We start from the raw sequence: 25,487 nt of genomic DNA on the forward strand, positions 1-25,487 counted from the left end.
ACGGTGGGACGCACAAAGTCTGCACCCAATCTAAGTCGTTTGTACAATAACAAGGGTACAGTTTGTCACCAATATAAGAGTTAAGGTGAGTTTTAGGGTAAGTTATTCATATCTTATCTTCCGCTTTTGAAGGAATGAAGATTTTATTATAAATTAGCAGGAGACACCAGCCTATTATGCCCAGTCACGCTCTCACGGTACAAGCAATTGGGTGCAAACATTCTGCGTCTCACTTCAGAACCCTGGCGCGTAGGCGGAAGGTGTAGATGCAGGGTAGCAGGATCAGATGCTGGATGGTCAATTTAGCCATCGGTTTGCGGTAGACAGAATTAATAAAGTCGGGGAGCATTGCTTACTAGTCGTCCTCAATGAGGGCTGCCACATAGTGAACAGCTGAAGTTCCAAGTCCGCGCCCTGTTCCAGATGAGTTTACGTTTATAAATTAAGGTCAATAAGTAGCATCTGTGCCACTTGAGGCAGAGCTGCTCAGCAACGGGGAAAATGTTATCGAATACGTCTTTGATATACAAAGGCCCAAGGAGGAGAATCAAGATGCGATGCGTGATCTCCAAATTCAGGTTGTTGTGCTGTGCATTGAAGACTCTGTCGCCAGCCAGTGGCCTTAGTTTCTCTACCCCAGCCGGTTATTCAACGCACCACTATACAATATCCTCTTGGATCCTTAAACCCCTGTCCAATCTAATAATCGGCACATGGAAGCTTGTGTGTTAAATTGTAGATAATAGAAACAGAGAGCAGTTCGAACGAGACTGTGAAGTCTTCTATGGAATACTGAGAACGTTTTCTTAAACAGGTAATAATAATTTTATCCTACTAGAGAGATGCGTATGCTAGGATGAAATTACCTAACCGAACCATGATTCATTTAATACGCACCCGCACGTTTGGTTAAGTTGTGGCCATTTTCTGCTTGGCCTGGAGGGCATCGGTAACCTCTTTCGCCGCACGCGAGCCGGCCCTAAGGGCTCCCTCGAGGAAGCCCTTCCACTCATATGCTGTCTCACCGCCAGCGATGTGAATATTTCCAAAGGGCTTGCGTAGCGCCATGCCATACTTGCTAAGCTGCCCTGGTCCCATGGAGGAGATAGGTGCGCCCCAGATGAATTCTTGTGCCATTCCAAGTAGTTGAACTCGAGTGGGTCATACACTAAGTGCGCATTCTGGGGGCCGACAAGCACTGCAAGGTGGCTGATGACGGCATCTTCCTTGGCAAGACTGTTCATACCCCCCCAATCCTTGGCCCAAGGGCCGCTGACGAAGAAGGCAAGTGAATACTGCTCAAGGGCAGGATCAGAGATCTCCCAGGAAAAGCAAATAGGACCGATAAAGCTAGTGAACTTGCCCGACAAGCCAATATTGCGCTACCAGGGGGTCTTGTAGGTAACAATCGCTTTCGAGTAAACGCCACCCATTGTCTTGGAAACCACGGCTCGCTTGGCGTGCGGCAGCGGAGGTGAGAACTGGATGAACTCGTACGTGTTGGAGGGGATGGCCAGGATAACCTTCAGGCATTTGTATCTGGTCCCGTTCGAAGTTTAGACGATAATGTGATCCTCAAGTTGGTGAATAGCATTAACAGGGCTGTTGAGCGTGACAGATTGGGGACGTAACGAGTCAGCGAGGCTGGTTGCAATTGAAGAAGTTCCTGCTCGAGTGGTTAGCCATGAGAGTTCATACGACTGGGTTTTCGTCCCGTGGATGTTGATCAATAACTATGAGACTGAAACATGAGACATACCTTGTCGGATTTTAAGAGATTGAGCTCCCAGCTCTCCTTCTCCGCCTACGGCATCAACTCCTCCACAGGATTTGAGGTAATCAAGTATGAAGTGAATTCCAACTTCACCTACCTCTCTGCCCACGAGAGCGGCAACGAGGTGGCGACCTAAGTCGTTAGACAGTTCGTTGTCCCTGCAGGATTGCTTGACCCAGTCTTCCACGGAGATGTCGAGCTCGGGGGGCGATTCCAACGGATTTTCTAGCTCGAATAGCTTATATCCCTCTTCGATGGCGTGCGTAAGTGCACCAAATGCAACTAGAACACTGTCGTCTTCGATATGTTACGGTGATGATCTATTAGCGCTGTAGAATAGCTAATAGATACACAAAGGACAGGCTGCTCTATGCTGAGAAATAACGTACGGTTTCAATCTTGCCATCTTTCAACTTTCGGACAGTCCCGTCTGTAGTCTGTAAAACCGAATCACCCGCGTCATACTGCTGGATACATTCCAGGCCGAACTTTTGGGTCAACTCGTAGATCTTGGGCTGCGTGGTCTTGTTGATCCAGGTGGCACCGAGCTCAATAAGCCCCGGCCCGGTCCGCAGCTTCTGGGACCGACTGCGACCACCGACTCGGTGCTTAGCCTCGAGGATGACGCAGTCTAAACCGGATTGCTGGAGATCAAAGGCGGCTTGGAGGCCACTAAAGCCCCCGCCTACTACAACTGCACTAACAACTGTAGGAGGCGGGGAGCGATCCACGGCCTCTGAGCCATCCGTATAAGGAACTCCGTCGCCCGAGAGCGTAGCAACCGCCTCCACCTCGAAGAGTGCTCGAGAGTCCCCAAGGGAAGACACGGGAATTGTTGTGGTGAGCGGTCGGTTGACCCAGCCGTAAGTCTCGGCTAGGGACATAACGTACGGCTCAAACATTTCCTTTGCTTTCTTCTCGAGCGACCAATCGACGGGTAGGAAGGTGATCTTGACAACATTCCTCATCGATGCGCCAACCGCCCCGAGTGCCTTTTCAAGATTATCGAATGAGGCCTTCACTTGTTCGGAAAAGGTCTCGGGATAGTTATCATCGACCGTCTGCCCGGTGATGCCGGACGTGAAGACAAGGCGGCTCGACTTGTTGATAGAGACAGAGTGGGCCCAGTATTTGGGATCCGGGAGAGCCGGAGTGTCCGCCAGCTTGATCGATGGTTGGTTGTCTCTTGGAGCCATGTTGAAAATGTTGAACAAGAGAGATGGTAATGACTCAACGAGAGAGGAAGAACCGAATTCAGGTGGGTGATTTATATGCTTGATGATAGCGCCTCGACGGCATTTAATTGTCGTGTGCTAGGCACCATCTTATACAATATCTCCAACGTATACGTCAGCCAAGTTAATAAAGGACTTACACATTACACTCAATCCACCTCCACCGCGCTACATTGTAGCACAGCGCATTTCGGGCGAGTGAGTTTGTCCGCGCTCCGTGCCACATGTCTTTATCTAAGCGCAAGAAATCTCTCGAAAAGGGCAAGGTTGCTACTGATAAAGAAGGTTTGCAATCCCCGAGCAGTAGCCTTATCGCGTAGTAAATGTTGAGGATATCTACTAGCGTTTCCGGACTCCGCGGGCCCCTTGCGCGAAATGCCTGCGGCTAAGGAAGCCAGGCCGTGGCGTCGATTTGACAACAGATCCAAGGCTGGCTGTCTTCTTTGCCGCGAGCGTAAGAAAAAGTGTGATGAGGGGAGACCCTCGTGTTCAAGTTGCGTACGACGACACAGTGAGTGCACCTGGCCGGAACAGACCCAGGGAGGCAGTTATTGGGATGGCTTTTCGGCGGTAAGTTCATGACACCCTCCTTGTATCAATAGACTGCGTTGTAGGTTTTAACGCAATCTCATCTAATATAGTATCATGCATCGTCCATACCATTGAGGCAATCGGCCAGGGGGGAGATATACGGAGACTTTTATACGCTTTCTCAGCCTCTGTTCCTTCGTCCTATTACGACTGATCAAAGCAACCACCAATGCGCCGCGCTATTTCTCGATCACTACCTCACCACTACGAGTTGTATTTTGGTGGCGAGGCCAACCCCCGAAAATCCGTTTATTACATGCGTCATGCCAGTTGCTTACGAAGACGAGCTGGTCATGAGCGCAGTCTTGTGCCTTGGTGGCACGCATCTGCTATCAACTGCTAACGCGGCAATGGTGTCGGAAATACAACGTGTTACCCTGATACAATATGGCCTAGTTCTACAAGGCCTCCGCAGGATACTTTTAGAGCCTGATAGCTCCAGGGTGAACCGAAGGATGACCATACGTATTCTCGTAACTGTGATGTTACTATGCGAGATCGAGGTATGTTGAGACCACAATTCACGTTCCTGTCGTCCGCCAAAGGCTCTCCATCGATGAGACAAGCGGAATAAATGAGGTACCTAGACGCCGCGCTCACGCACAAGTCATATAATTAGTCCATCCAGCGATATCACCGAGGAGCAATCTTCCCGCATCTAAGAGTATTTCGACACCTCGTCATGTCTCTTCGAGATGGCTGCCCGTGGGTGGCACGTGGCAGATCCGAGCGGGCGATAGAAGGCTTCATCCTCGAATTGTATGCCTATTTTGTCATAGTGGCTAACATCACCCCATACGGCCTCGACGAGGATCGGGATGTTCCTTATGATCCCCTCCTCGGCTCTATCAGCGAGCTTCTAACGGATTACGACACGTTTGGGATCTTATTCTCGTCGCTTCACGATCTATTCTCCCTGATTCCTGTCATATCGCTGCTGTCAAGGAGGCGACTGCAGCAGCAGGGAGACAGTGATGACGAACGCGAGGTTCTGGCTGGCGATTTTGTGTCATTGCGAGCAAGAATCGAGGCCTGGCAGCCATCTTCTACTTGTAGGGAGGTCAAGGGAGTCTGGGGAATGCAGAAGGCAGCATCTGAAGGGCCTTCACGAGGATGGAGCATGGAAAACCACGCCGTTGCAGAGATTTACCGCCACGCACTCCTGATATATCTCAAGGCTTCCATGTGCGGGAGTGTCGTGGTATCTGGCGGTGTGGTGGTGCATGAGATCCAGCAGCACATCGCCGTGGTCTTGCCACTATTCGCGTTGGTGTCGATGTCGAGTTTAGGAGCAATTCTCCTTTGGACGACCATGATCGTGTGCTCATGTTTGATAGACGAGAGTCAGCAGGCTACGGCCAGGTCTAACATTCGAGGGTGCCGGTTCACTACAGGCAATGTCGAGCAGGCCGTGGAGCTGCTAAATTGCCTATGGCAGGACCCAGCCCCAGAGGCGTTTGGGCCGTACGGATTACACTACGTGATGAAGAAGTCCGCTATCAATTTCTGCATGTCGTGATTAAACATGTCTTCTTATTCGGTGTCTGTTGGAACTACTGCTACTGGCGTGGTTATACCTGTCAATTCTAAGTGTCCATGCCTTTCAAGCTACTTCGCCTGCGCAACTGCCTGACTGACAAAAAAACTCAGGTAGATAGACAGCCTCGCTAACACGTCAAGCCCTCGGACAGGAGTTTGGCGTGGAGAGATGGGATATCTGATAGACCGGTTTCTTAGATACGACAAAAACGGTGATAGGTCCATTTTGGCAAACTCAAACACATGCCGAGGGTCAAAAAGCTAGCCAGAGTCGGATCACCACAGTATCGATCCAATTTGATCTTTGGCGCAACCAGATAACGAGCGAGGCAGTTAATCCAGCGAAGGCTCGAATTTTCTCCAAGAAGACGACCGCTGTTCCTTGCTGCGCATAGATAAACATGGATGACAAGTTCCCCCACCCCGGCTTCGCCCCTAATACTTGTTATCACGGACTTGACGGGATGTGAGGAAAATAGCGTTGATAAGGCCAACGTATCCATCGCCAGGTTTGAGACTCACCAATGGAGGCATAGGAGACATACAGTAGTAAAATGTGTTCTCGAAGTCCCGAAAATTTTCCAAACGACTATTAGAGTCTGGGAGACCTGGCTCATGTCGGACGATTTGAGGAGCATCTTACATTACAGTCAAGCAGAGATCCAGCCTTCTTGGCCATATTAAAACACATACATCAACTAGACAACGGAGCGTCGACTTATCCACCGCGTTCGCCTCAAGAGTCTCATGAGCATGTCGCAAGCGTCAGGCCAGGACCGGGTTCCCGGAGGTGAGTTCATTACCCTGCCTAAATCAATGGTCCTCGTCGGTGAGAAACGATCTACTGACCAGGTCCGGGCCACAAGGTAAAGCAGAAAGTGGTACCATCAACTACACGGTGAAGAATAGCAGCCTTATCGAGGATGCCGGCCGATCAAGTACCGGAGATGGCCTGATGTCTTACTTCGATGAAGCCATTATGGACAACAATCAGGGCACGAAGAAATTTTCCATCGGGCCGCTGTCAATGATCGCCATAGCTTTCAACACCTGCAATAGCTGGGCAGGAGTCTCTGGTAGTATGCAGTCAGCTATGCTCCAGGGCGGCCCGGTGACTTTGCTGTACGGCATGATCATAAGTACTTCGGCCTACCTGAGCATCGCTTGTGTCATGGGAGAGCTGACAAGCGTCTATCCCACTGCCGGTGGCCAGTACCACTTTGCCTCGATCCTGGCACCACAGCGGTACCATAAACTGATCGCGTACATCTGCGGTCTGTTCAACCTCGTCGCTTGGTTGGCCATCGCGTCTGCCACCGTGATGCTAACGAGCTACAACATCATCACGCTTGTTTCCGCCCTCAGAGCTAACTACGTTGCGCATCCGTGGCACCTATTCCTCGTATACGAGGCCTTCAGTACCACGGCGTTGCTCTACAATGCCTTGGCTATCAAGCGCGCGTCCTGGATACATGATGTGGGATGCAAGATAACTCCCTATTCATCCTTCCTATCAAGGAGATCCTGTCGCTCTGGATGATATAGGGCAAGCTAGCTGACTCCTGGGATCTCAGTTTTCTTCTCCTTGAGTCTATTCGTAGGATGTTTCGTGACTGTTCTGGTTCGGTCGTCGCCGAAACAGCCTGACAGTTTCGTTTGGACTGCCTTCCTGAATTACACAGGCTGGGGGGACGGTATTTGCTTCCTAACCAGCCTGTCCAATACTTGCTTCCTATTTGGAGGCCTGGACGCCTCGTTGCACCTGGTGGAAGAGGCTGAGAAGCCACGAAGATCTGTCCCCATAGCTCTTATCTGCGCTGTATGCGTCGGTTTTGTGACCGCCTTTTCTTTCACTACAGCCTTGCTGTATGGTATCTCTGATCTGGATTCCATCCTCAATGCCTCAGGGTCAGTACCGCCTATTAAGTTCACAATACTCCTCTGAGCAATGGCCAGATGCGGAGCCGAGCTAACGTCGAGAATGGTAGTTTCGTCACCTTTGAGGTTTGGTCTCAAGCCTTGCGATCCCTCACCGGCACGGCTGCGTTCTCAATCGCTGGGATCGTGCTCGCCTGGTTTATGACGAATGCAATTTATCAAACAACCTCTCGCCTCACGGTGGCGTTTGCCAGAGACAATGCCATGGTGGGATCAAAACTGCTGGCCAGCACCAACCCTTGGCTTGAAGCCCCTCTTAATGCACTACTCTTCGACTGGTTCATCGTCACTTTGTTTGGCTGTCTATTTCTAGCCTCTTCTGTCGGTAAGTTTTGTCTTTGCTTAAACAGATTTCAAATTTCTTTTGGCAAAGCAGAGACACATGTAGTCCTTAGCCCAATGATATATATCAGGCAGCTAATTCAAACTACAACATCAGCATTTAACGCGATCCTAAATTCAACTGTATCCTTCGGCCAGATCACTTATCTCATCCCCTCCGGGTTATTACTGTATCGTAAGCGGTCAACTATTTATCTCCCATCAGATCGAACTTTCCGACTGCCTTCTTGGCTTGGCTGGATCTTGAATGTATATGTCGTTATCTTCACGTCAGTAATGACTGTATTTTTTGCCTTCCCGTCGTTTTATCCAACCACAACTTCTACATTTAGTGAGTACTTGTCCGTTTCCGGGTTTCTCTTTGCTTGGTCTTTGCTTTCTACTTACCTCCTGTTTCCTAGATTACAACATCGTGATAATTGGAGTTGTCCTATTTCTAGGTCTTGCAAATTGGGTGTTCTACGGACGGCACCACTTTCATGGTCCGACTATTCTCTATCAAGATTGACCCTCTCGATTGCTTTCTGTTCGTACGGCGGATGGCAAATCAAACATCGTGGTAGTGAGGGCATAAAGAGCACATGAATTGTAACAGACAGTCTACTACGTGGTGTAGTTACACGAATTGCAGCCGACAATTTACGCACCTCCTACTTCAGTGCGCTTAGATGAGATTTGAATGGTTTAAGGATCTTTTCGCAATTGCATATAATTCTTTGACGATGGGATGAGTGTTAGAAGGGAAGTTGGTCCCTTGACGATGGGAGACGTCAGTCTCCCTTATATCCTATTACTCGGAATAAGGTTACTATCTCAAGGCCGTTGACTGCAGACAATAGGGTTGAAGTCAGAGGGGTTGAATGGAAGCTTCAGGCAGAGACCGGTGGGCAACAACCTTATTGTTCAGCTACTGTTTCTTCTGGTGCTGGGTGTAGCACTTATTGTGTATTCCTACTGTTTGAGATTTACTGTATGGCTTTGATCTATCTGATGATATTGAGTAGAGCTAAAAAAAAAAAAAAAAAAACCAAATATAATTCTTTGATGGAAAACATGTCCCAGTGTTCCCCGAAAAGCGCTTCGGGATCGCTTAGTTGTCACGTAGCGATACTCCTCCATGATGTGAGCGATGTTAAGTTCAGTCTGCTCAAAGGTGCCGAGCTCCTCAAACCTGGGCTCTGTTGGCTAATAATTATGAGGTCGCTCGCTGGTCCTTGCAGTCAAATTCCGGGCTGATGGCCAGCAACTTAGTAAATGCAACAAATTGAGTCATACTAAGCTATGTAACTCTCTTCTACCTATTCTACAGGGTAAACGAGCTTTTTTCCACTAACCTTGTAGTTCTTCAAATCTTCTATCCCTTCTGGAATTGCCGCAATCCCACCACTCCTCAGCTCCACCCGGTGCGGTTTAAAGCTACCGTCAGCCAGAAGTTGATCGATCAAGGTCATGAATTCCTTGGCAAACTCGAAGTCTTCTTGGCTCGGGGGAATGTAAAATGGCCCTCTCTCGAATGGCTCTGCGAAGATGGTATAGGCCATGGAAGTCACAGACGTGACGTCGTCTCGCCCTGAACCTTCCATCGCGAGGCTTCCGTATATGGGCTGCTCACCAGAGGGGTTCTTCTCAGTGGAAAGTGCATCCGAGCAGACTTTGGGGGACGGGCTCTCAGCGAAACAGTCCCAGGCATAAAAGAGGCGGTTCTTTGTCAGCTCCCGGATTTCACTGCCACAGGTCGGGGAGTTGTAGTCGAAGACGTGATCTGCGCCGTGCTCCTTGACATAGTCGAAGTTTCGAGGCGAGCAGGTTGTGATGACTTCAAGTCCCGAGCTATATATATAGGTTAGCCATTTCTCGGCCACGGCAAGGTGGTAAGGGCGTAGAGTGTGACCTCGTAGCGATATATCGACGAGGGATGTCTACTTACAGCTTCGCAAACTGAATTCCCAGGATCCCAGTCGCCGTGCTCCCTCCATAGATCAAAATAGGGAATTTCTCCTTGGCTGGGGCAGTCGGCAATGGAAGCTTCATCTTCTGATACAGACCTTGTCCGACGGTGGCGGTTCCAACACCCAGCGTAGCTGCCTCTTCAAACGCGATATTGTCCGGGATCTTGATTTGAACATCTCCCTTCACAACAATGTACTCAGCGAATGCTCCGCCGTCCAAGTGGAGAGGGTTGTTGCCGTTTGCCATGCCGGCGATGCGGTCGCCCTTCTTCCAGTCCTTCTCGACTCCTTCGCCGACTGCTTCAACAATGCCCGCGTAGTCGCATCCGATCGTGAAGTTGAGCGTGTCCATCCAAGTGATGGCCTTCCAGTCGGATGGATTCAGTGCAACTGCCTTGGTTCTCACAAGAACTTCTCCACGGGCAGGGACAGGAAGGGGAACGTCGAACAGGCCGGCTTTATGATCTTTAGCAGACTTTAGGGCCTGCATGGTCTTCGGGAGGGCCATGATGGTAGTTGAGCGAATGGAGCGGGCACAAATAAGTAGATGGAAGTGGAAGACAGGTGCTTTTTTGCAACTTGGGAGCCTAATACATTGTCTCATTTGCAACCTTGGTCCTACTTCTTATATAACCATTACCATATCCACCCAGGGGAAGGGACAGCCGACCTAGAGTTCTTGGCATCGTCATCGCTGGTCTGATTATCTCTGACTATCAAGATGACAAATTTAGCCAAAGTCCGCAAACATAATGGGGCTTGAAAGCGGGGTTGTATGTTTTGCGGAGTCTTGATAGCGGGTTCGGGGTCTCGGGCAATTGGCCGCCCGAGTTCTTTTTGTGATTTATAAGTTTCCCGCCGGCTTCGGGGTTTCTATACTTGGTAAATCGACCTACTACGTAAGATGGCCATTTTAGACGACCAGAATCGGCGAGACAACATCCCAGACGTGGTGCCGCAGCTGGATGACACCGCTAAGCACTGGTGAAGAGCTCAAACAGAAAGGGAAACCCTGGATCTCTCTCACCGCTGTTCTACAGCAGAAGAGGAGGGTATCGGGTCTTTAATTAAATACCACTTATCAGGCCCATAATAGTTAAGTATGTTGAAGAGAACTGCATTGTCTGACACTTTTGGTGTCGGGTGAGGAAATTGGCCGCTGTAGTGTTGCCTTGCTACTGCATCGCACTGTCAGAGTAGTCTACGTCTGAGGCATTGGCACCAACTATGGACCAAGTCAAGTCACTTCCTACATGACATCTCCATAGCGATCCATAGCCTCTGGAAGCTCAAGCTGTCGAAACGGTTGTATATAACAGCCATAAATTCTTCACGGAAGAGGAAAGGAGGCTAGAGCAGAATGGCGACCATGACAAGGACTGGAGGAAATACCCAGAAATCCGATATCAGCTGGACACTGCTGGCATAAAAGTAGGCCTAGAAGATTACTTATATACTTGGACCCCCCCGTCGTGCCGTATCCTATTGAAAATTACTAACCGAACGGCGCCGCAGGAGCCCCGATGTCAAGCCCGGCACATGCATGTGGGTAGTACTGGCCTAATTCGCTGATGTAAGCTGATAACTTATATTCCTATACTACCACGACTCTCGTGATTGGGATATTGAGAGTTAGAGTGTCTTTGATAGCTCGAATATAAAGGTTTAATGCGCCACTTTACTAGTCGATACGGTAATGTGGAATGGAGAAAAAAGCGATTGCATGTGGGTCGTGGCACAGTGGATTTGTTTCTAGCTCGCTATACATGTAGGCTGTAGTATCGCAGTATCGCAGTATCAAGAGGGAAAGGTCTTATGCCTGAAGGATTGTGCCATTTAAACCGGCTATATTTGAGTCTCCGTAGCGATCGTCAACTTCAAGCCAAGCTCTCTATGGACCGCTCAAAAAGAGTTCGAGATGCTGTGCGTAGAGTTCCGGCACTTGGAAGAGGTGTCCGTGCCCCGAATCGGGATAGATAATAAGTTGGGCGTTCTTGATTCTTTGTTGCAGAATAAAGCTGTTTGGAGTGGGTGACATGATGTCGCTGTGGCCGTTCGTAACCAATGTTGGGGCCTTGATATCTTGGAGCCGGTCGAAGTTGCCGAGATCGACAGTGAAGGCGAAAATGGCTGTTAGCTGTGATCGTGCTCCTTGTCCCACAAGATATTCCCTGCGCCCTTCTCCCTCTACTTGTCGTTCATGAATCCTCTTCCACCATGCTTGCCCAAGCGCCAGGCTTGAGTCGGATGGGTAGAAGAACAAGCGAAACATGTCCTCCATGGTTGGAGGTTCATCGTTATTGGCACCGGCGCTCTCAAGCACTTCCCGCGGGGGTAGAACCACCCCGTCCCCAATGGCGGATTGTGTACCAGCCAGGACCAGCTTGTGGACCAGCTGGGGGTAGTCCCAGGCCAGGCTTTGCGCAACACCACCACCCATTGAGAAGCCCATAACATCTGCCTGGGCAACTCCGATGGCCGCCAGAAATTTGGCAGCAATAGAGGACATGGCCGAAGTGGACTCAGGTACGGTTCCTTCGCTGTGGCCAATACCGAAACTGTCATATATAATGACCTCCCGGTTTTTGGCAATGGTATTGAAAAGAAGAGGGTCGAGGGTATCCATCGAACCCCGTAGATGGTTGAGGTACAACAACGGAAAGACACTCTGCTTTCCAAATCGCCGGTACGCAATCTTCACACCGTCAACCGAAGTGAAAAGGGTCTGAGCCGTCTGAAAGGTCGCCATCGTAATTTCCTTGGCCTTGATACCTTGTTTGCTAAGGACTTGTTATCTGAGGATTGTGAAGAGTGGTTGAACGACTGGTGTAAGAGGGAGTGGTGTCGAGTAGATATGAACCGGATATCCAACCATTTACTTCTCAAGGTTCTCTAATATAGCTATTAGAAAGCCCTTCATAACTCGGAAATATAACGTCATCATCAATTATTGAACGAGGCCGTCGGACAAATCTATTTCGCCGCCTTCGCCTTTGATGGCGCACGCGATCGCCGATAGTCCGATCTATCACCCCACAGCAAGTTCCCTAGCTCAGACGCTATCCCCTCACTCCCCGCGTTCGGGGAAACACCGAATCTGCCGCTCCCGCTATTTCCACTTCGAGACGAAAGAGGTGTGTTCTAGCCAGTAATAAACTCGTTACCTAAGCGGCACAAACATTCCGTGTGCCGAAACAAGGACACGGGATCAATTTGCTAGCCTCTGAACCTCCCTCGGGACACATCACGAGCTCAGACTATCCAGAATCAATACGGAAGATTTACCTAAGACTTCCGGCAAATCTGATGATTAAGGGCGGAGTTGATGCCCTCGACAAATCAATCTCATAATAGCATTCATTTTCACAGTTGAGCCAGTTCCAACAGTAAGGTACATTTATAGCTGATGTCCGTTACCAATTTCACACTCCGTCAAGCTTCACACTAAAGAAACCCAACCCTACCTCTATTTACGACAGAGATGCCTTCGACCATGAAAGCCTACCAATTTACTCATCCTTCCAAAGGACTGGAATACAAGGAGGTTCCAGTCCCCGTCCCCGACAAAAACCAAGTCCTCGTCGAGATCAAGGCGACCGGTCTCTGCCACACCGACTGCAACATAGCATCTGGACTGGACGATACTTTCTTCTGGAAACGGCCTATTATCTTGGGTCACGAAATTGCCGGTGTCGTTGTCGGGATCGGTGCAGACGTGACCAAGTTCAACGTTGGAGACCCGGTCGTTTCCATAATCGGCATTGAGCACCCCATGACTTTCGGTGATGTGACCACCACAGCCGGCATTGGCTACGATGGTGGATTTGCACAATACGCAGCAATTTTCGAGTCAAAGACATTGCGTATCCCCGAGGGAGTCACATTTGCTCAAGCGGCTGTGGCTACCGACGCTGTTGCCACAGCGTACCATGCTGTCGTTGTCGAAGGACAGATTTCTGCGTCCTCGAAAATCGCTATAATCGGACTGGGAGGTCTGGGTCTATCGGCTGCTCAGATTGCGTCTCGTTTCGGGTCCAAAGTGTACGGAATCGAACGCGACAACCGCAAGTATGTGGCAGCTGCTCAGGCCGGAGTCTATGCGTGCGCCAAAAGCTTCGACGGCTTTCCAGGAGTACGGTTCGATGTAGTGATAGATTTGCAGGCGCAGGTTCTACGACGGCAGCTGCCGCCAAGGTGGTGGAACCTGGTGGCAAGGTCGTCCTTGTTGGTCTTGCGCAAAAAGAAGCTACGCTGAATACGCATGAGTTGGTCGCCCTCGGTGTCACAATAAAAGGGTCGGCTGGTTCATCCATTGGCGAGGTTGAGAAATCATTGCAGATGATCGCGAACAAGGAGATTGAGCCTCTTCTCGAAGAGATACCCTTCAGCAAAATTAAAGAAGGACTTGATAGGCTCTCACAAGGCAATGTCATCGGGCGTCTATATGCTGACCCAACAAAAGCTTGAGCTCGGAAATATTATTTTATAAACTGGTATTGTCCCTCGATGAGGGAACCTAGTGTTTGAATTTACTGCATTTTCGTTGCGCGCACGTCACAGTTGCCAAGGCCCAAGTTTTGGGTTTCAAGCTGCTTTTTTCTTCTCTGCCGGAATCCTATCTAACTTTTTCGACCCAGTCTAATCTTGATGAATGTACTGAAAACTCCTACGACCCGACCTGTGAAACGCCCCGAGATCTCCAACGCCTATAATAACCTATTTAAGTTATTTAAATCCCCTCTCTTTAGTATTTTATATAGCTAGTATCTATATCAACTTAATATAATATAATAGCTTTTAGAATTAGAGGTTATATTAAATTCTAGTAATATTTTTAAAAAATAAAAAAAAATTAAATTAATATTATTAATATTTTTTATTAAATTATAAAATATAATTATTTTTATTTAAATATATTTAGTTTTTTTAGCTTTATTTAATATTATTAAATAAATTAAAGCTATATAGTAATTTTAAATAGTAGGAATAAATAATAAAAGCTATATTTAGTATTTTATTTAAATATATAAAATAAAATTACTATTGAAAAATTAATTTTTTTATTTATTATTTTTATTTTTATTATAAAAAAATAAATAATATTTAAAAATAATTAATATAATTTTTTATTTTTTATTTAAATATTATAAATAATATAATAATAATTTAAATAGATTTTCTTTTAAGAAAATTTAAAAAAAAAAATTAATTTGTATTTTTTTAATTTATTTTTTAAAATTTAAGAAAATTTAAAATTATATTAAATATTATTTATATAATATAAATATAATAAATTATTAATAATAAGAATTTTTTAAATAAAATTTATTATATTTAAAATTAATTATTATAAAATAAAAATTAAAAATTAAAAAGAAAATTAATTTTTTAATAATAAAAAATATTTTATTTTTTTATATTTTTTTATTTAAAATAAAATTAAAATTAAAAGAATTAAATAAAAACTTTAAATAGAAATTAATAAGTAATAATTTTATTATTTAATTATTATTTTTAATATTAAATATAGCTTTTATTATTTATTTTTAAATTTAATAATATAATTTTTATTTTATTTTTTAATTTCTTTTTAAAATATTTTATATAATATCTTTTATAATTTAAATTTAAATTTAATATATAAAGCTATAATAAAAAAAATAGTACTTTTAATATTATTTTATTAAAGTTATTAACTATTTATTTTCTACTTATTAATTAAATTATTTAACTAAAATAAAATTTACTTGATAAAATTTTAATACGTTAATAGTAATATTATTACTTTAAAAATATAAAAATAAAATAGCTAAAACTAGAATATAATAAGGGTATTATTAATAGAGATATAAGTAAGAAGATAAGTAAGAATCTAAATCTACAATATAGAGTATAGAGCAGGCAATAGTTAATATATTTTAAAACTGTGAGTTTAGTACTTAAATTTCACTTTCTCTACCAGAATACGGCGTCTTGGCTATTACATTTAGAAGATGGGAACTCTTAAGAACAGAATCACAGAATCTCAAGTCTGCTCCCTATGCACGGGCTCGCCCTCCTTTCCCAGGGCAAGTAACTAAAGCAACAGTTAGCAGCAAGAATCTGCAACTGCAAGGGTGCAAGAGGCTGACGGGATCATTGTAGCTACCGCCTCTTGTGGGGCCTACCGAAATAGACAACTGGGTAGCATCGAGCAATCTGCGATTGCTGGTCAGGTCGGATCTTATTCTATGGCCATTATACACGCGGCCATTTACTTTAACTCGCTGTGACATAACCGCCATGCTACCTGTGGCGAAGCACAGCCCTGTCCGTAGCAGCTGTGGTCTCTTAGAAATCAGTGCTCTTCGCCATTTCACATTTTAATGCCACGATGAGCGTGGAACTGCTCGTCTGGAATATCTTACAATCTATTTGCGAAGTATTTCAAGTCCAATCTCTTCCTTGGCACTCGTTTCAATGGCCAATGGGTATTCTCTCTGGCCGGGTTGGCGAAGCACACACCGTATTTTCCCCTTCGTTGGGACGGACGATATTTGCCCCCCGGCCAAAGCATCTTGATTCGGTCGGCTACCGTAAAATAACAAAATTCATCCCATTCGAGGTTTCCAAAGCTCCGCGCCAAGCTCCATTTCAGGCTCTGGATCCCCAAAAAAAGACCGCGATCTCGTAACGAAGAAGGGACTGCCGAAGATGTCGCGGACTTGGTAGCCCCGACTACAATCAACATTCCGCTCCAGCATGTTCTCCAAACTATGGCAGCCTTCCACACGCCATGTTTTTCTACTAGTACATCGTAAATAGCTACAGGCAAAATTAGATCGTAGTATAGAGCCCAAATGTTAACCTGGCCGTGCGAGCATGCCGCATCGTGCCCTAGTAGCACCACCGTGTCTAGTTTGCCCTCAATTCCTTCAGCAATAGCAGTGTGGTTAGAAGCGACTACGCGAGGCACGGAACCATACCTGTTCAGCCGAAAATGGACTTCTATTACTCTTCCACCTCTATAAGCTCATTAACGACAGTCTCATTTTATATTTCTCATGCAATGATATGGCTCCGTGTTTTTACTAGACTCCTAGTCAGTGATCTGTGTTGTACGTCCGGTACTAGGACAATTTACATATATTTGCTTTACTAGCGAACATGAGATCCACACAGAGGATTCGTTGCGAGCATTGGCAACAAGAGGGGACGGCCTAATAATTGCAATTAATTTGCATTAGCTGTAAATATAAATGTAGTTCTGGCTTGATGAATGCTTGCTCGCCAGAATACTACATTCATATTGTAGATATCGATATTTAAGATGATCATCAAATCAAGCTTAAGCAATAATTATTTATTAAATTGGTCCTGAAATTATCAATCTTACAACACACGAAATGATATCAAGACGTGCAATAGCGGCACCTACGACTCGCTCGGTGTGAGGTCTGTTCCATATAGGTGGCGGACTCTGGATATCGCCGCATTATTTAATATAAACCGGATTTTGTCATATCTCAATAATTCCAGGATGAAGGTGTGCGATGGCTCTGACTTGAGGTGAGAGTAGATAAAGAAGGGTATATATCTGAGATAATCTGAGTTAATTAAGTCATCTATGCCGCCATGTATATACCTTGGTTAGGCAGTTAATTCTTCTTATAACTGCCTGAAACAAAAATAAGCAGTCAGTTATCATCTCGGCTACAGTCTTGGATATAAGATTAAAGCATGTAGGGTTAAAGCATTGCTTGTCAATCTCGGCGAATACAAAAAATCCATGATCTTTGCAAATAATGGCCTAGATGTAAATTTTAGATGCTGAATTAACTGCTGTGAATTACATGCAAGTGCGACTCTTTTCAGCCTTGCGATTACAATAGCCCTGGTGTTCTAAATCGGATCTCGTTTTACTAGGCATGTATTTAGTCTTCCTGTGCCACTGTGTGTCTGCTTGGTTCAAGAAGTGGTTTGATAGGTACACCATGTAGCTCGTTAATCCCTATAACTACCTCCAATAAGCTCGGCATTTATAGTCCTATCTCTTCCTCCCAGTCCTGGAGCCATATCGGGCACAGCTGTATTCTCTCGTCTAGGAGCCACTCGGGAATGGCATGGCCTTGGTTATTTACATATTGCCACCACGTGTAGACGCCCGTTACGGCGGCCTTCAGCGCCTCAGGTACGATCCTCTCCATCTCAGAACGCTCGGGGTCGCTCAGTTCACCCCTACTGTAAGAGTTGAACAGGTCCAAAATCAAACGAATGTCTCTGGCGTTTAGATCGACCCCGATGTTGCCAAAATCATTACCGCTACCAAAGACGGCAATATGAATGCGACGCAAAAGGACGCTTCCTGTCCTGGCGCGGTTCATGTTTTTGACACCTTCTACGGCGTTTCGTAACATCAGTCCTACACCTTGATGATCCTTAAACGCCGGGACGAGGATGTCTTCGAGTACATGGAGAACCCGGCAGCATGCTTCTTCGTACTGAGGCATGAACCTATTGTTATACAGGTGGATCGGTGGATCGGAAGAGAAGCCGATGGCAACGACCCAGCCAGCGCGAGTTGCATCCCGCTCTTCGCGGACCGGGTGGGCAACATCAACGCCGGAGCGGGCCTTGAATGTGCTGCGATAGAACGGTGGGTAGCCCTGGGAGATGTGGAGGAGGTCGTCCTTGGACAGGCCGTGGAATCTATTTTGGACAACTGGGGGGAGAGGAAAGCGGTAAAGACGGCCGAGGATGTACGCATCATCGCCACCATTGGTCTCGTGATGGCGAAAGATGCCCTCCGTCGATCCGCGTGCATATCGAACGGTGGAAGTGCTACCTTCGACGACATGATGAGGCTCGCTCGCCGAGAAAACGAATGATACTGCCCTCTCGTCCAGCATGAGGGCCACTATCAGGGCGTTTGCATCGATGCCCAGGTACTGTCTCTCGAGCTTTAGGTACCGGGGTCGTTCCCCCAGTCGAGGCGCAGTATGCCACACATGTCGAAAAAAGTTGAGAATTTCTGCATTGCTCGAACCGCCGGGATTCGGAACTCCTGGTGTACCGGCAAACCTAGATCGCCGGAACCATTCGGAGTGTGAAGTGGCAACTGTGAGGCGCTGTTGGCTTGGGAGATCTTGCCACCTGATCCTCCCGCACATCGCCCTTCGATAGAGGATTCGGATCACATACTCGCACACCAGATGAAAGGCGGGTTTGAGCAAGAGCGGAGAAGCGTAAAGCGGAATGGTTACTATGGCAACGATGGCCGCAACCATGCCCCAGTCCATCTTTCTCTGCGGGCTTACGTAGTAGAAGGTCGGAGCACGCACAGGGCTATTGATTGCTCCCGTTACCAGTACTGGAGTAGGATCAGTAAGGCTTAAAGGTCGATGGCGGTATCAGTTGGGCAGCAATGGGCATCAGCAGGTACAATAAGGCCGGAACCAGTCGGTTTCGAAGGAAGCTTTAGAATCAGGCGGATTATTTTACTCCCGATTGGCGTAATTGGAGAATTGATCCGAGGGGCTGAGATAGGATGGATTACGCAAGCTTTCAACGGGCTACCGACTCTTTGACTCGGGTTATCAACATATGGCGAAGTTCCCCAGTCTTTCGGCCTGGAGGCGTCTCCCTAACTGTCATGCCTATGAATACCTGTCGTCGGGACATCTTCTTTAGTCCCCTGAGCCGCTTCACGACGGTGCAGCTCTGTCGCCGTCTCCTCCGACGCCCTAGCCACAATGTCGAACTGCACGCTGCCGCGAGAGAGGCCGACCTCGATCGGCTGAGAGATCTCCTCGGGCAGTATGTCGAACTAGATGGCGCCGACGACAAGGGACAGACTGCTCTTCATCTGGCTCTTCGCTCAGGATTCCCCGAGACAGTTTGGGCACTACTTGAGGCAGGAGCCTCACTCCATTCGCCATTTCTGCCGCTACCATCCGTGTCTGATCTATTTTTCATTCTGTTCCGTCTGGCGAAGCTTTTCAGTTACTGTTTGATGCTGATGTTGGTTATGTCCAAGCTAGGCGGCCTTTATGGCCTTTCTCCTATCCTCCCACGTTACCCGATCAGAATCCTGTCTGTCCACTTCACAGCTATGCTGCTGTTCTACGCTTTGTCCCTCATCACCACAACCAAGAGCCTCTCTATTGCAGAGGCAGCAACGTCATTCAGAGGCAACTCGGAGTCTGCAGTTCTCATGTTACTCGACTCAGGCTTCCGGCCGCAACATAATGACATGATGTTACTGTGGATTGACGGTGTGCGGAAGGGACATACCGGAGTGTGCAGCAGGATGGCCAGGATGGGCTGGGACGTGGATATGCCATTTGCGGATCCCGACTCCCCCAAGGATCGGCAACTCGTAACCACGGCCCTTCTTTATGCCTCCTCCGGATCGCACAAGGACCTCGTGCTATTTCTTCTCGGCGCCGGAGCAGACCCGACGCTCCTCGACTCATGGGGCAGGTCGTGTCTACTGCTAGCCGCTATGGGCAAGGAGGATAACGATCTCAACTCCGCAATCCTCGAAGCCTTGGTCAACACCGACGCCATCCGGTACCTTAACGTGAACCACTTCCCAGAAGACCACGGCTTGAAGACGTGGGCATCTAGGCGGGCATGGGGCTGGCCGCTTGGCGTTGTTTGCGGCCATATGCGCGTCGACGCTGTCAGGACCCTTCTCGACGCAGGAGCCGATCCTAACCTGCTGGCCGCGTTCGGGATGACTGCGCTTCACGCTGCCTGCGACAACTATTTCAACAGCGACCAAGTAGCGGCCATGGTCGAGATGCTCCTCAAACACAAAGCAAACGTCAACACTGTCACTTCTAACTCATGGACCGCTGTTGGCCGTGTTTGCAACGCTGGGATCTCGCCTGGAGCTCTTAGCCTGTTGCTGGCAGCAGGTGCTGAGGTCGAGTCTGGGGCCGGTGAGAACACACCGCTACAGATTGCCGCACGATACGACGTCTCTGGTGGGCGGCTCGTGGAGCTACTGCTTCAACACGGGGCCAGTGCTAACGCTATGGGTGGCAGGTTCGGCACTGCTCTCCAGGCTGCGCTGTCCCGGCCGTATAACGAGGAAAACGAGGAGTTGGTACTGAAGGTGGTGTCAGATCTCCTGGAATGGAAAGCCGATGTCAACGCGGCTCCCAATGGATGTGATCCCCCAATTACACAGGCGGCAATGCGAAACAGAGTCCAAGTCGCAGCAGTACTGCTGAAGAAAGGCGCTGTTATCCCCATGGCCCTGGAGGTCGATATTCGCGATGGTGATGGCGATTCAATATCTAAGCACAACACCCTCCTCGTGCCCATCCTTGGCCGCCTCTTTCCTAGTCAGGACGACATGTTTCGTCTGCTGCTCGAGCATGGGGCGTCCCCAAATGGCTTCACCAATCTCGACGGTGAGGGCGACTGCCGCAAGACTATCCTCGGCTACGCATGCAGCTCCTCCGTGAAGGAGTACGTAACGACAGCACGCCTGCTCCTGGAGAGGGGGGCAGACCTGAACGCCCCCGATGTACAGGGAAAGATAGCCATGCATCATGCGGCTCACGCTTTGAGCGTAGAGCACGTGCGAATGTTGCTGGACTACAACGCTGGCCCACCAACCCAGGAGGGCGTGCAGGGCGGATCGCCGTGGCATTCGCTGTGCAAGGGTGCCATGGGCGATATGGCGTGCCTGTATGGGATGGACGAATCCTTCAAGTTTCTTAAGATATGCGAACTACTGGAGAGCAAGTGGGCTGTCGGCCTGGCCTGGACCCGTGACGAAGACGGCAAGAACTGTCTTCACTACTTGGCCGGACTCGGCAACGAGACGCATCGGACATCTCCCGCTGCCAAGCTGATGGGCGCGTTCCTAAGCCGCTACGGCGCGGGTGTCAGTTCCGAGGTCTTCCTCGACGAGGACGGCGACGGGCACACGGCACTGGAGATTGCGTCGGCGACCGGCGACGAGACTGTGATGACTGTAATAGTCGGGCACATATTCGATATGCATCTCGATGCTGTTATGAAAGAGGGCGACGAGCACTATCGAGACATTCAAAATCCAGTCTCTTTTGTGTCTAGGAACTCGGACTTCATGCGCAGACTCCTCACCCATGCCGACCATGAGGGGCGGACGGCACTACATATCGCGGCATCTAAGGGCCGTATCTACGCTTGCCGCTTCCTCGCCGTCAACCCATATGCTCTCGAGTGGCCGCGACTCTCTAACTCGGGCCAGTCGCCCGCAGATTGCGCGAAGGCGAACGGGCATCACACGGTCGCCGAGTACTTGTCAACGTTTAAGGGCGCCGAGACCACCGCTGACGACCTCGCGAAGCGAAAGTCGATTTTCGCAAAGGCAGCGCCGAGGCTGTGTATCACGCGGGAGCTTGTGGACAAGGTTCTGGGCAATTGTTCAGCAGATGGGAACGGAGACGACTGGGAGAGTGATTGACAGTTTAAGATTCTCACCGATGCCCCGTGGCTGAGTGTCTTTGTCTGATGTGGATGTTGTTCTTACTGACCGCTGTACGTCTCTGGTCTCTGCGCCCGTTCTTCGCGCAAAACTCTGAGATGGTAACGTTGTCATAAACAAGTCCGTGACATTGGTCTGGCGTTATTTTGAGGGCAGTCATGCTGATTTAGTTCCAGGTTGCCTTCCCGCGGGAATGCCACATAGGACAACTCATCTGCTCCTTATCTATGCATATACACGCGAAGCGTCGGTTCTCACGTGGTGGACGTAGGGTTTCAAAGGATTTTATGGAATATTCTTGTAATTATTACAGATTGGGTTTATTGGGTGGCTTATTAGCAATAAAGTCTCAAATCATAGGCAGAGTAAAGAAGGCGGCGGCAAAGACTCTGTCGAATTCAATACCATTATATTTATTGGAGAATTTTCAGCGCCGCAGTTCCTCGGAAATTATAGAATTTTCCATCTGGAAGGGTGCTGCTTTCATTTCAGTGGCAGCAGCAGCTCCTCCGAGACGAAAGATACCATACTGTCACGGCCTGGCCGCGACCTGCATCAGGCCCCAGGCGCAGCCCCACTTTTCTTAGCCTCCCGAAACAGAATATAGTTTAGCCACGCATAATCACTCCGTAATTACCTCTAATTACCAGTAATTACGATCACTTACACCGTGATTACCCTTAATTACCTTAGTATATAGACAACCGAGTAGTATACATTCACTATAGACAGCTACTCAGCTATTAATATAACTTAATTACCTCAATCACCTTAACTCGCTACGTATTATCGTACTTAACTATTACTAGATATAATATTTACTCTATAAGTAACGCCCTAACTGCTCTACTAATATAAACCTATAGTTTATCCACTAGCAACCTACTTTCTGCCTACTCTAGACTATATCTACAGCGGGTTAGAAGACACGACTGTTATATATTGATAGCTCTTGTTTAGAATGGTTACTTGCGTTAACTATTGAGCAATATCTCGTACTATCAAGATGTCCGGAACCAACCAAACTCCCGCTACTCCAAGTAATGCACCTGCGCCACCAGCCTACAATGCGCCGGCGAACAACGCCAACATGGCCGCTAAGGTAGAGCGCCTGAGCAACCTAGTCCGCACTCTATAGCAGCAAGTGTAGAATGCATTAGCAGCAGTTGCTATGAATACTAAATGCAACTCAGGGAAAGTAATAAAATTACTACTACTTAAGAAGTTTAATGGAATACCTAGTGATATTATATTTTTTATTATTAGGATAAAAGGGTACTTCTAGTAGTATCTATAATAGTTAGTATCTATAGAATTATAACTACTATTTATAAGTAATTTAATAGCTAGTAATATTAAAAATTAATTTAAATTTATTCTTAAAGACTTTTTTAATAATAATAAAGCTAATTAAAATTAAGATATAATTAACTTATTTATAGACTAAAAGAACTTTAAAATAGCCTTTAAAAATATATTTAAAATAGTTAATAAAGAAAAATAGGTAGCTATAAAAATCTATATACTTAAGTAAGTTTACTTTACTACTACCTATATTATTATACTTTAATAAGTTACCTTTAAGTTAAATTAAAAGAATAAAATACTTATAAAAATATTCTACTAAAAGCTAAAGAATAAGATTAAAAATAAGCTTTATAAAGCTAACTAATTTAATATCCTTATAAAATATATTATTATAGCTATTAAAATTAACAAATAATAGTATAAAAAATATAAGAAGAAGGCTATAATATATTAAAAAGGTCGGAATATTCTATATAATTCTTACTATTCTAATTAATAAGAATCTAGTAAAGAATAAAGAGGTAGCTACTAGAGTAATTTTTATAGAAATACCTCTTAGAAAATATATACTAAACCTATAAAACTTAAAGTTATATAAAAATAGCCTTAAAATAAGAAGAATATTATATATTATAATTGCAATAAGAAAGGATATTTTATATAAGAATACTATAAGTCTAAGAAAGAATAATAATTCTAACCTATACCTATTAAATAATAATTATTAAATACTATTTAGAAATAGAAGAAACTCGAAATAGTAGTATAAATACAAATAATTACTATAACCTAAGGTATATATAAATACTTTAATTTAAGCTAGCTTATATACCTACCTAGCTAAGAATAATACTTATTTAAAAAAGAAGTAAAAGTACCTTACTAAAAGAAACTTACTTTAAAAACTAATAAAGAAAGAAACTTAGAAAAATAGATATTAATATTAGAATCTATAATAATCTAACTATTAGTAGAAATAATAAAAATTATAATTATAGTATAATAAGAAAAGAAGCTAGAAATCTATTAAAGAGGAATATTAAAAATACTAAACACTTAAAATAACATCCCTAATAAATAGCTAGAGGACTATAATATTAAGAATAAATACTTTAATCCTAGTAATAAAAAAAACTAAACTTCTATATAGAGAAATATATACTTAGTACCCTAAAAGAAATAAATTAAATAGCTATAGAAAAACTATAATAAGATAAAGCTATACTTAATAAGTAAGATAAATAATAATAAGAAATTAAAGAAGCTATATACTAATAGCTTATATAAAAATAATAAGATATTAAAAGTATAAATCTATTTACCTTTATATAATAATAAGATATAAAGCTAAAAATTATATAGTAAAATCTAGAGGAGAATTTAAGGATAACTCTATTCTCTACCTTAATATAGAAAAATATAACTAGATCTTATAATTTTATATTACTACCTATAATATTACTATTATATAAAAAATAAATAAATTTATAATTATTACCCCCTAAGGCTACTAGAAATCCCAATTACCTAACTATATATAAAGAATAATATAAAGTACTATAAGAATATCTATAGCTACTTAAAGTACTATATTACTACCTTAAAAGCTAAGATAAATAGATTCCTATAATAATATCTATAAGAATTATAAGATTCTTAAAACTGCTAATATTAGAAATACTAAATCTATATAAAAACTAAGATATATTTTAGTACTAAATATAAGAAGAGTAAAGATACTTTTAGTAGGATAAGCTATATATAATAAATTATCTAATAATAATATATAATAAAGAGAAATTAAAAGCTAGCTTAAAATAATAAAATAAGAAAAGATAATAACTAAACTAAAGAAAATAATATAATATTAAGTAAGAAGTATAAATATAAGAAGAATATAGTAAAAAGAATGCTATAAAATAAAAAAAACTCTTTTTACTCCTAAAGAATAAAAAAAATATACCTATTTTCTATACCTAATAATATATAAAGAAAGTATTTATAATAAATTATATTAGAGATATATAATATATAACTAGAAAAAGAAGACTATTTAATAATTACTTTTAGAAAATATATAATAATAATTTAACTTTTAATAATAAACTAGTAGATAAGCTAAAAATTAAGAATAATAAAGGTAGTTTAAATACAGATAAAAAACTATTCTTACTCTATAATAAAGTAATAAATAAGCTAATAAAAGAAGTAAAATTCTAGAAAGAAGCTTTATATATTATAGAAAGTATAAAAATAAATTACTTGAAATTTAGATATAAATTAAGAGATATTAGTATACTATACTAATAGATAGTAGTATAAAACTTAACTATCTTTACCTAAGA

At 45.0% G+C, this 25,487-nt stretch overlaps 9 protein-coding genes across 9 annotated transcripts; 5 read left to right on the forward strand and 4 right to left on the reverse strand.

The window, feature by feature from the left end:
* Positions 1 to 909: 909 nt before the first annotated feature.
* BGZ61DRAFT_501141 (uncharacterized protein) lies at positions 910 to 2,970 on the reverse strand (the record flags this gene model as incomplete). The annotated part of the gene is made up of 6 exons (XM_046251657.1): positions 910 to 1,127; positions 1,247 to 1,350; positions 1,387 to 1,523; positions 1,563 to 1,666; positions 1,760 to 2,021; positions 2,164 to 2,970. 6 exons carry the CDS (start codon positions 2,968 to 2,970, stop codon positions 910 to 912), a joined length of 1,632 nt encoding a protein of 543 aa, XP_046093225.1.
* Positions 2,971 to 3,384: 414 nt separating this feature from the next.
* BGZ61DRAFT_376127 (uncharacterized protein) lies at positions 3,385 to 3,591 on the forward strand (the record flags this gene model as incomplete). Its single annotated transcript, XM_046242473.1, has 1 exon — positions 3,385 to 3,591. One exon carries the CDS (start codon positions 3,385 to 3,387, stop codon positions 3,589 to 3,591), a length of 207 nt encoding a protein of 68 aa, XP_046093226.1.
* A 359-nt stretch (positions 3,592 to 3,950) lies between these two features.
* On the forward strand, positions 3,951 to 5,119 carry BGZ61DRAFT_376133 (uncharacterized protein; the record flags this gene model as incomplete). The annotated part of the gene is made up of 3 exons (XM_046242474.1): positions 3,951 to 4,103; positions 4,220 to 4,571; positions 4,620 to 5,119. 3 exons carry the CDS (start codon positions 3,951 to 3,953, stop codon positions 5,117 to 5,119), a joined length of 1,005 nt encoding a protein of 334 aa, XP_046093227.1.
* Positions 5,120 to 6,118: 999 nt separating this feature from the next.
* Positions 6,119 to 7,927, forward strand: BGZ61DRAFT_376124 (amino acid/polyamine transporter I; the record flags this gene model as incomplete). The annotated part of the gene is made up of 5 exons (XM_046242472.1): positions 6,119 to 6,616; positions 6,695 to 7,047; positions 7,128 to 7,402; positions 7,517 to 7,750; positions 7,821 to 7,927. 5 exons carry the CDS (start codon positions 6,119 to 6,121, stop codon positions 7,925 to 7,927), a joined length of 1,467 nt encoding a protein of 488 aa, XP_046093228.1.
* A 790-nt stretch (positions 7,928 to 8,717) lies between these two features.
* BGZ61DRAFT_376123 (putative zinc-binding oxidoreductase ToxD) lies at positions 8,718 to 9,858 on the reverse strand (the record flags this gene model as incomplete). Its single annotated transcript, XM_046242471.1, has 2 exons — positions 8,718 to 9,249; positions 9,347 to 9,858. The coding sequence occupies 2 exons, from the start codon at positions 9,856 to 9,858 to the stop codon at positions 8,718 to 8,720; spliced, it is 1,044 nt and encodes a 347-aa protein (XP_046093229.1).
* Positions 9,859 to 11,259: 1,401 nt separating this feature from the next.
* BGZ61DRAFT_542323 (hydrolase) lies at positions 11,260 to 12,117 on the reverse strand (the record flags this gene model as incomplete). Its single annotated transcript, XM_046255172.1, has 1 exon — positions 11,260 to 12,117. The coding sequence occupies one exon, from the start codon at positions 12,115 to 12,117 to the stop codon at positions 11,260 to 11,262; it is 858 nt and encodes a 285-aa protein (XP_046093230.1).
* Positions 12,118 to 12,849: 732 nt separating this feature from the next.
* Positions 12,850 to 13,835, forward strand: BGZ61DRAFT_501145 (chaperonin 10-like protein; the record flags this gene model as incomplete). Its single annotated transcript, XM_046251658.1, has 2 exons — positions 12,850 to 13,469; positions 13,499 to 13,835. 2 exons carry the CDS (start codon positions 12,850 to 12,852, stop codon positions 13,833 to 13,835), a joined length of 957 nt encoding a protein of 318 aa, XP_046093231.1.
* Positions 13,836 to 17,259: 3,424 nt separating this feature from the next.
* Positions 17,260 to 18,728, reverse strand: BGZ61DRAFT_469565 (uncharacterized protein). The gene has a single exon (XM_046247970.1). It carries the CDS (start codon positions 18,644 to 18,646, stop codon positions 17,387 to 17,389), a length of 1,260 nt encoding a protein of 419 aa, XP_046093232.1. The 5' UTR covers positions 18,647 to 18,728; the 3' UTR covers positions 17,260 to 17,386.
* A 413-nt stretch (positions 18,729 to 19,141) lies between these two features.
* On the forward strand, positions 19,142 to 22,237 carry BGZ61DRAFT_436329 (ankyrin repeat-containing domain protein). The gene is made up of 2 exons (XM_046244018.1): positions 19,142 to 21,954; positions 22,011 to 22,237. The coding sequence occupies exon 1, from the start codon at positions 19,360 to 19,362 to the stop codon at positions 21,811 to 21,813; it is 2,454 nt and encodes an 817-aa protein (XP_046093233.1). The 5' UTR covers positions 19,142 to 19,359; the 3' UTR covers positions 21,814 to 21,954; positions 22,011 to 22,237.
* The last annotated feature ends 3,250 nt before the right edge of the window (positions 22,238 to 25,487 follow it).

The sequence above is a fragment of the Ilyonectria robusta genome, assembly GCF_021365365.1.
Source record: "Ilyonectria robusta strain PMI_751 chromosome Unknown BGZ61scaffold_111, whole genome shotgun sequence".
NCBI classification, from domain to species: Eukaryota; Fungi; Ascomycota; class Sordariomycetes; order Hypocreales; family Nectriaceae; genus Ilyonectria; species Ilyonectria robusta.

Excerpts from the sequence above, each read along its gene's own strand:
- BGZ61DRAFT_469565 (XM_046247970.1), bottom strand. The coding sequence starts at position 18,646 with ATGGACTGGGGCATGGTTGCGGCCATCGTTGCCATAGTAACCATTCCG.
- BGZ61DRAFT_436329 (XM_046244018.1), top strand. The coding sequence starts at position 19,360 with ATGCTGATGTTGGTTATGTCCAAGCTAGGCGGCCTTTATGGCCTTTCT.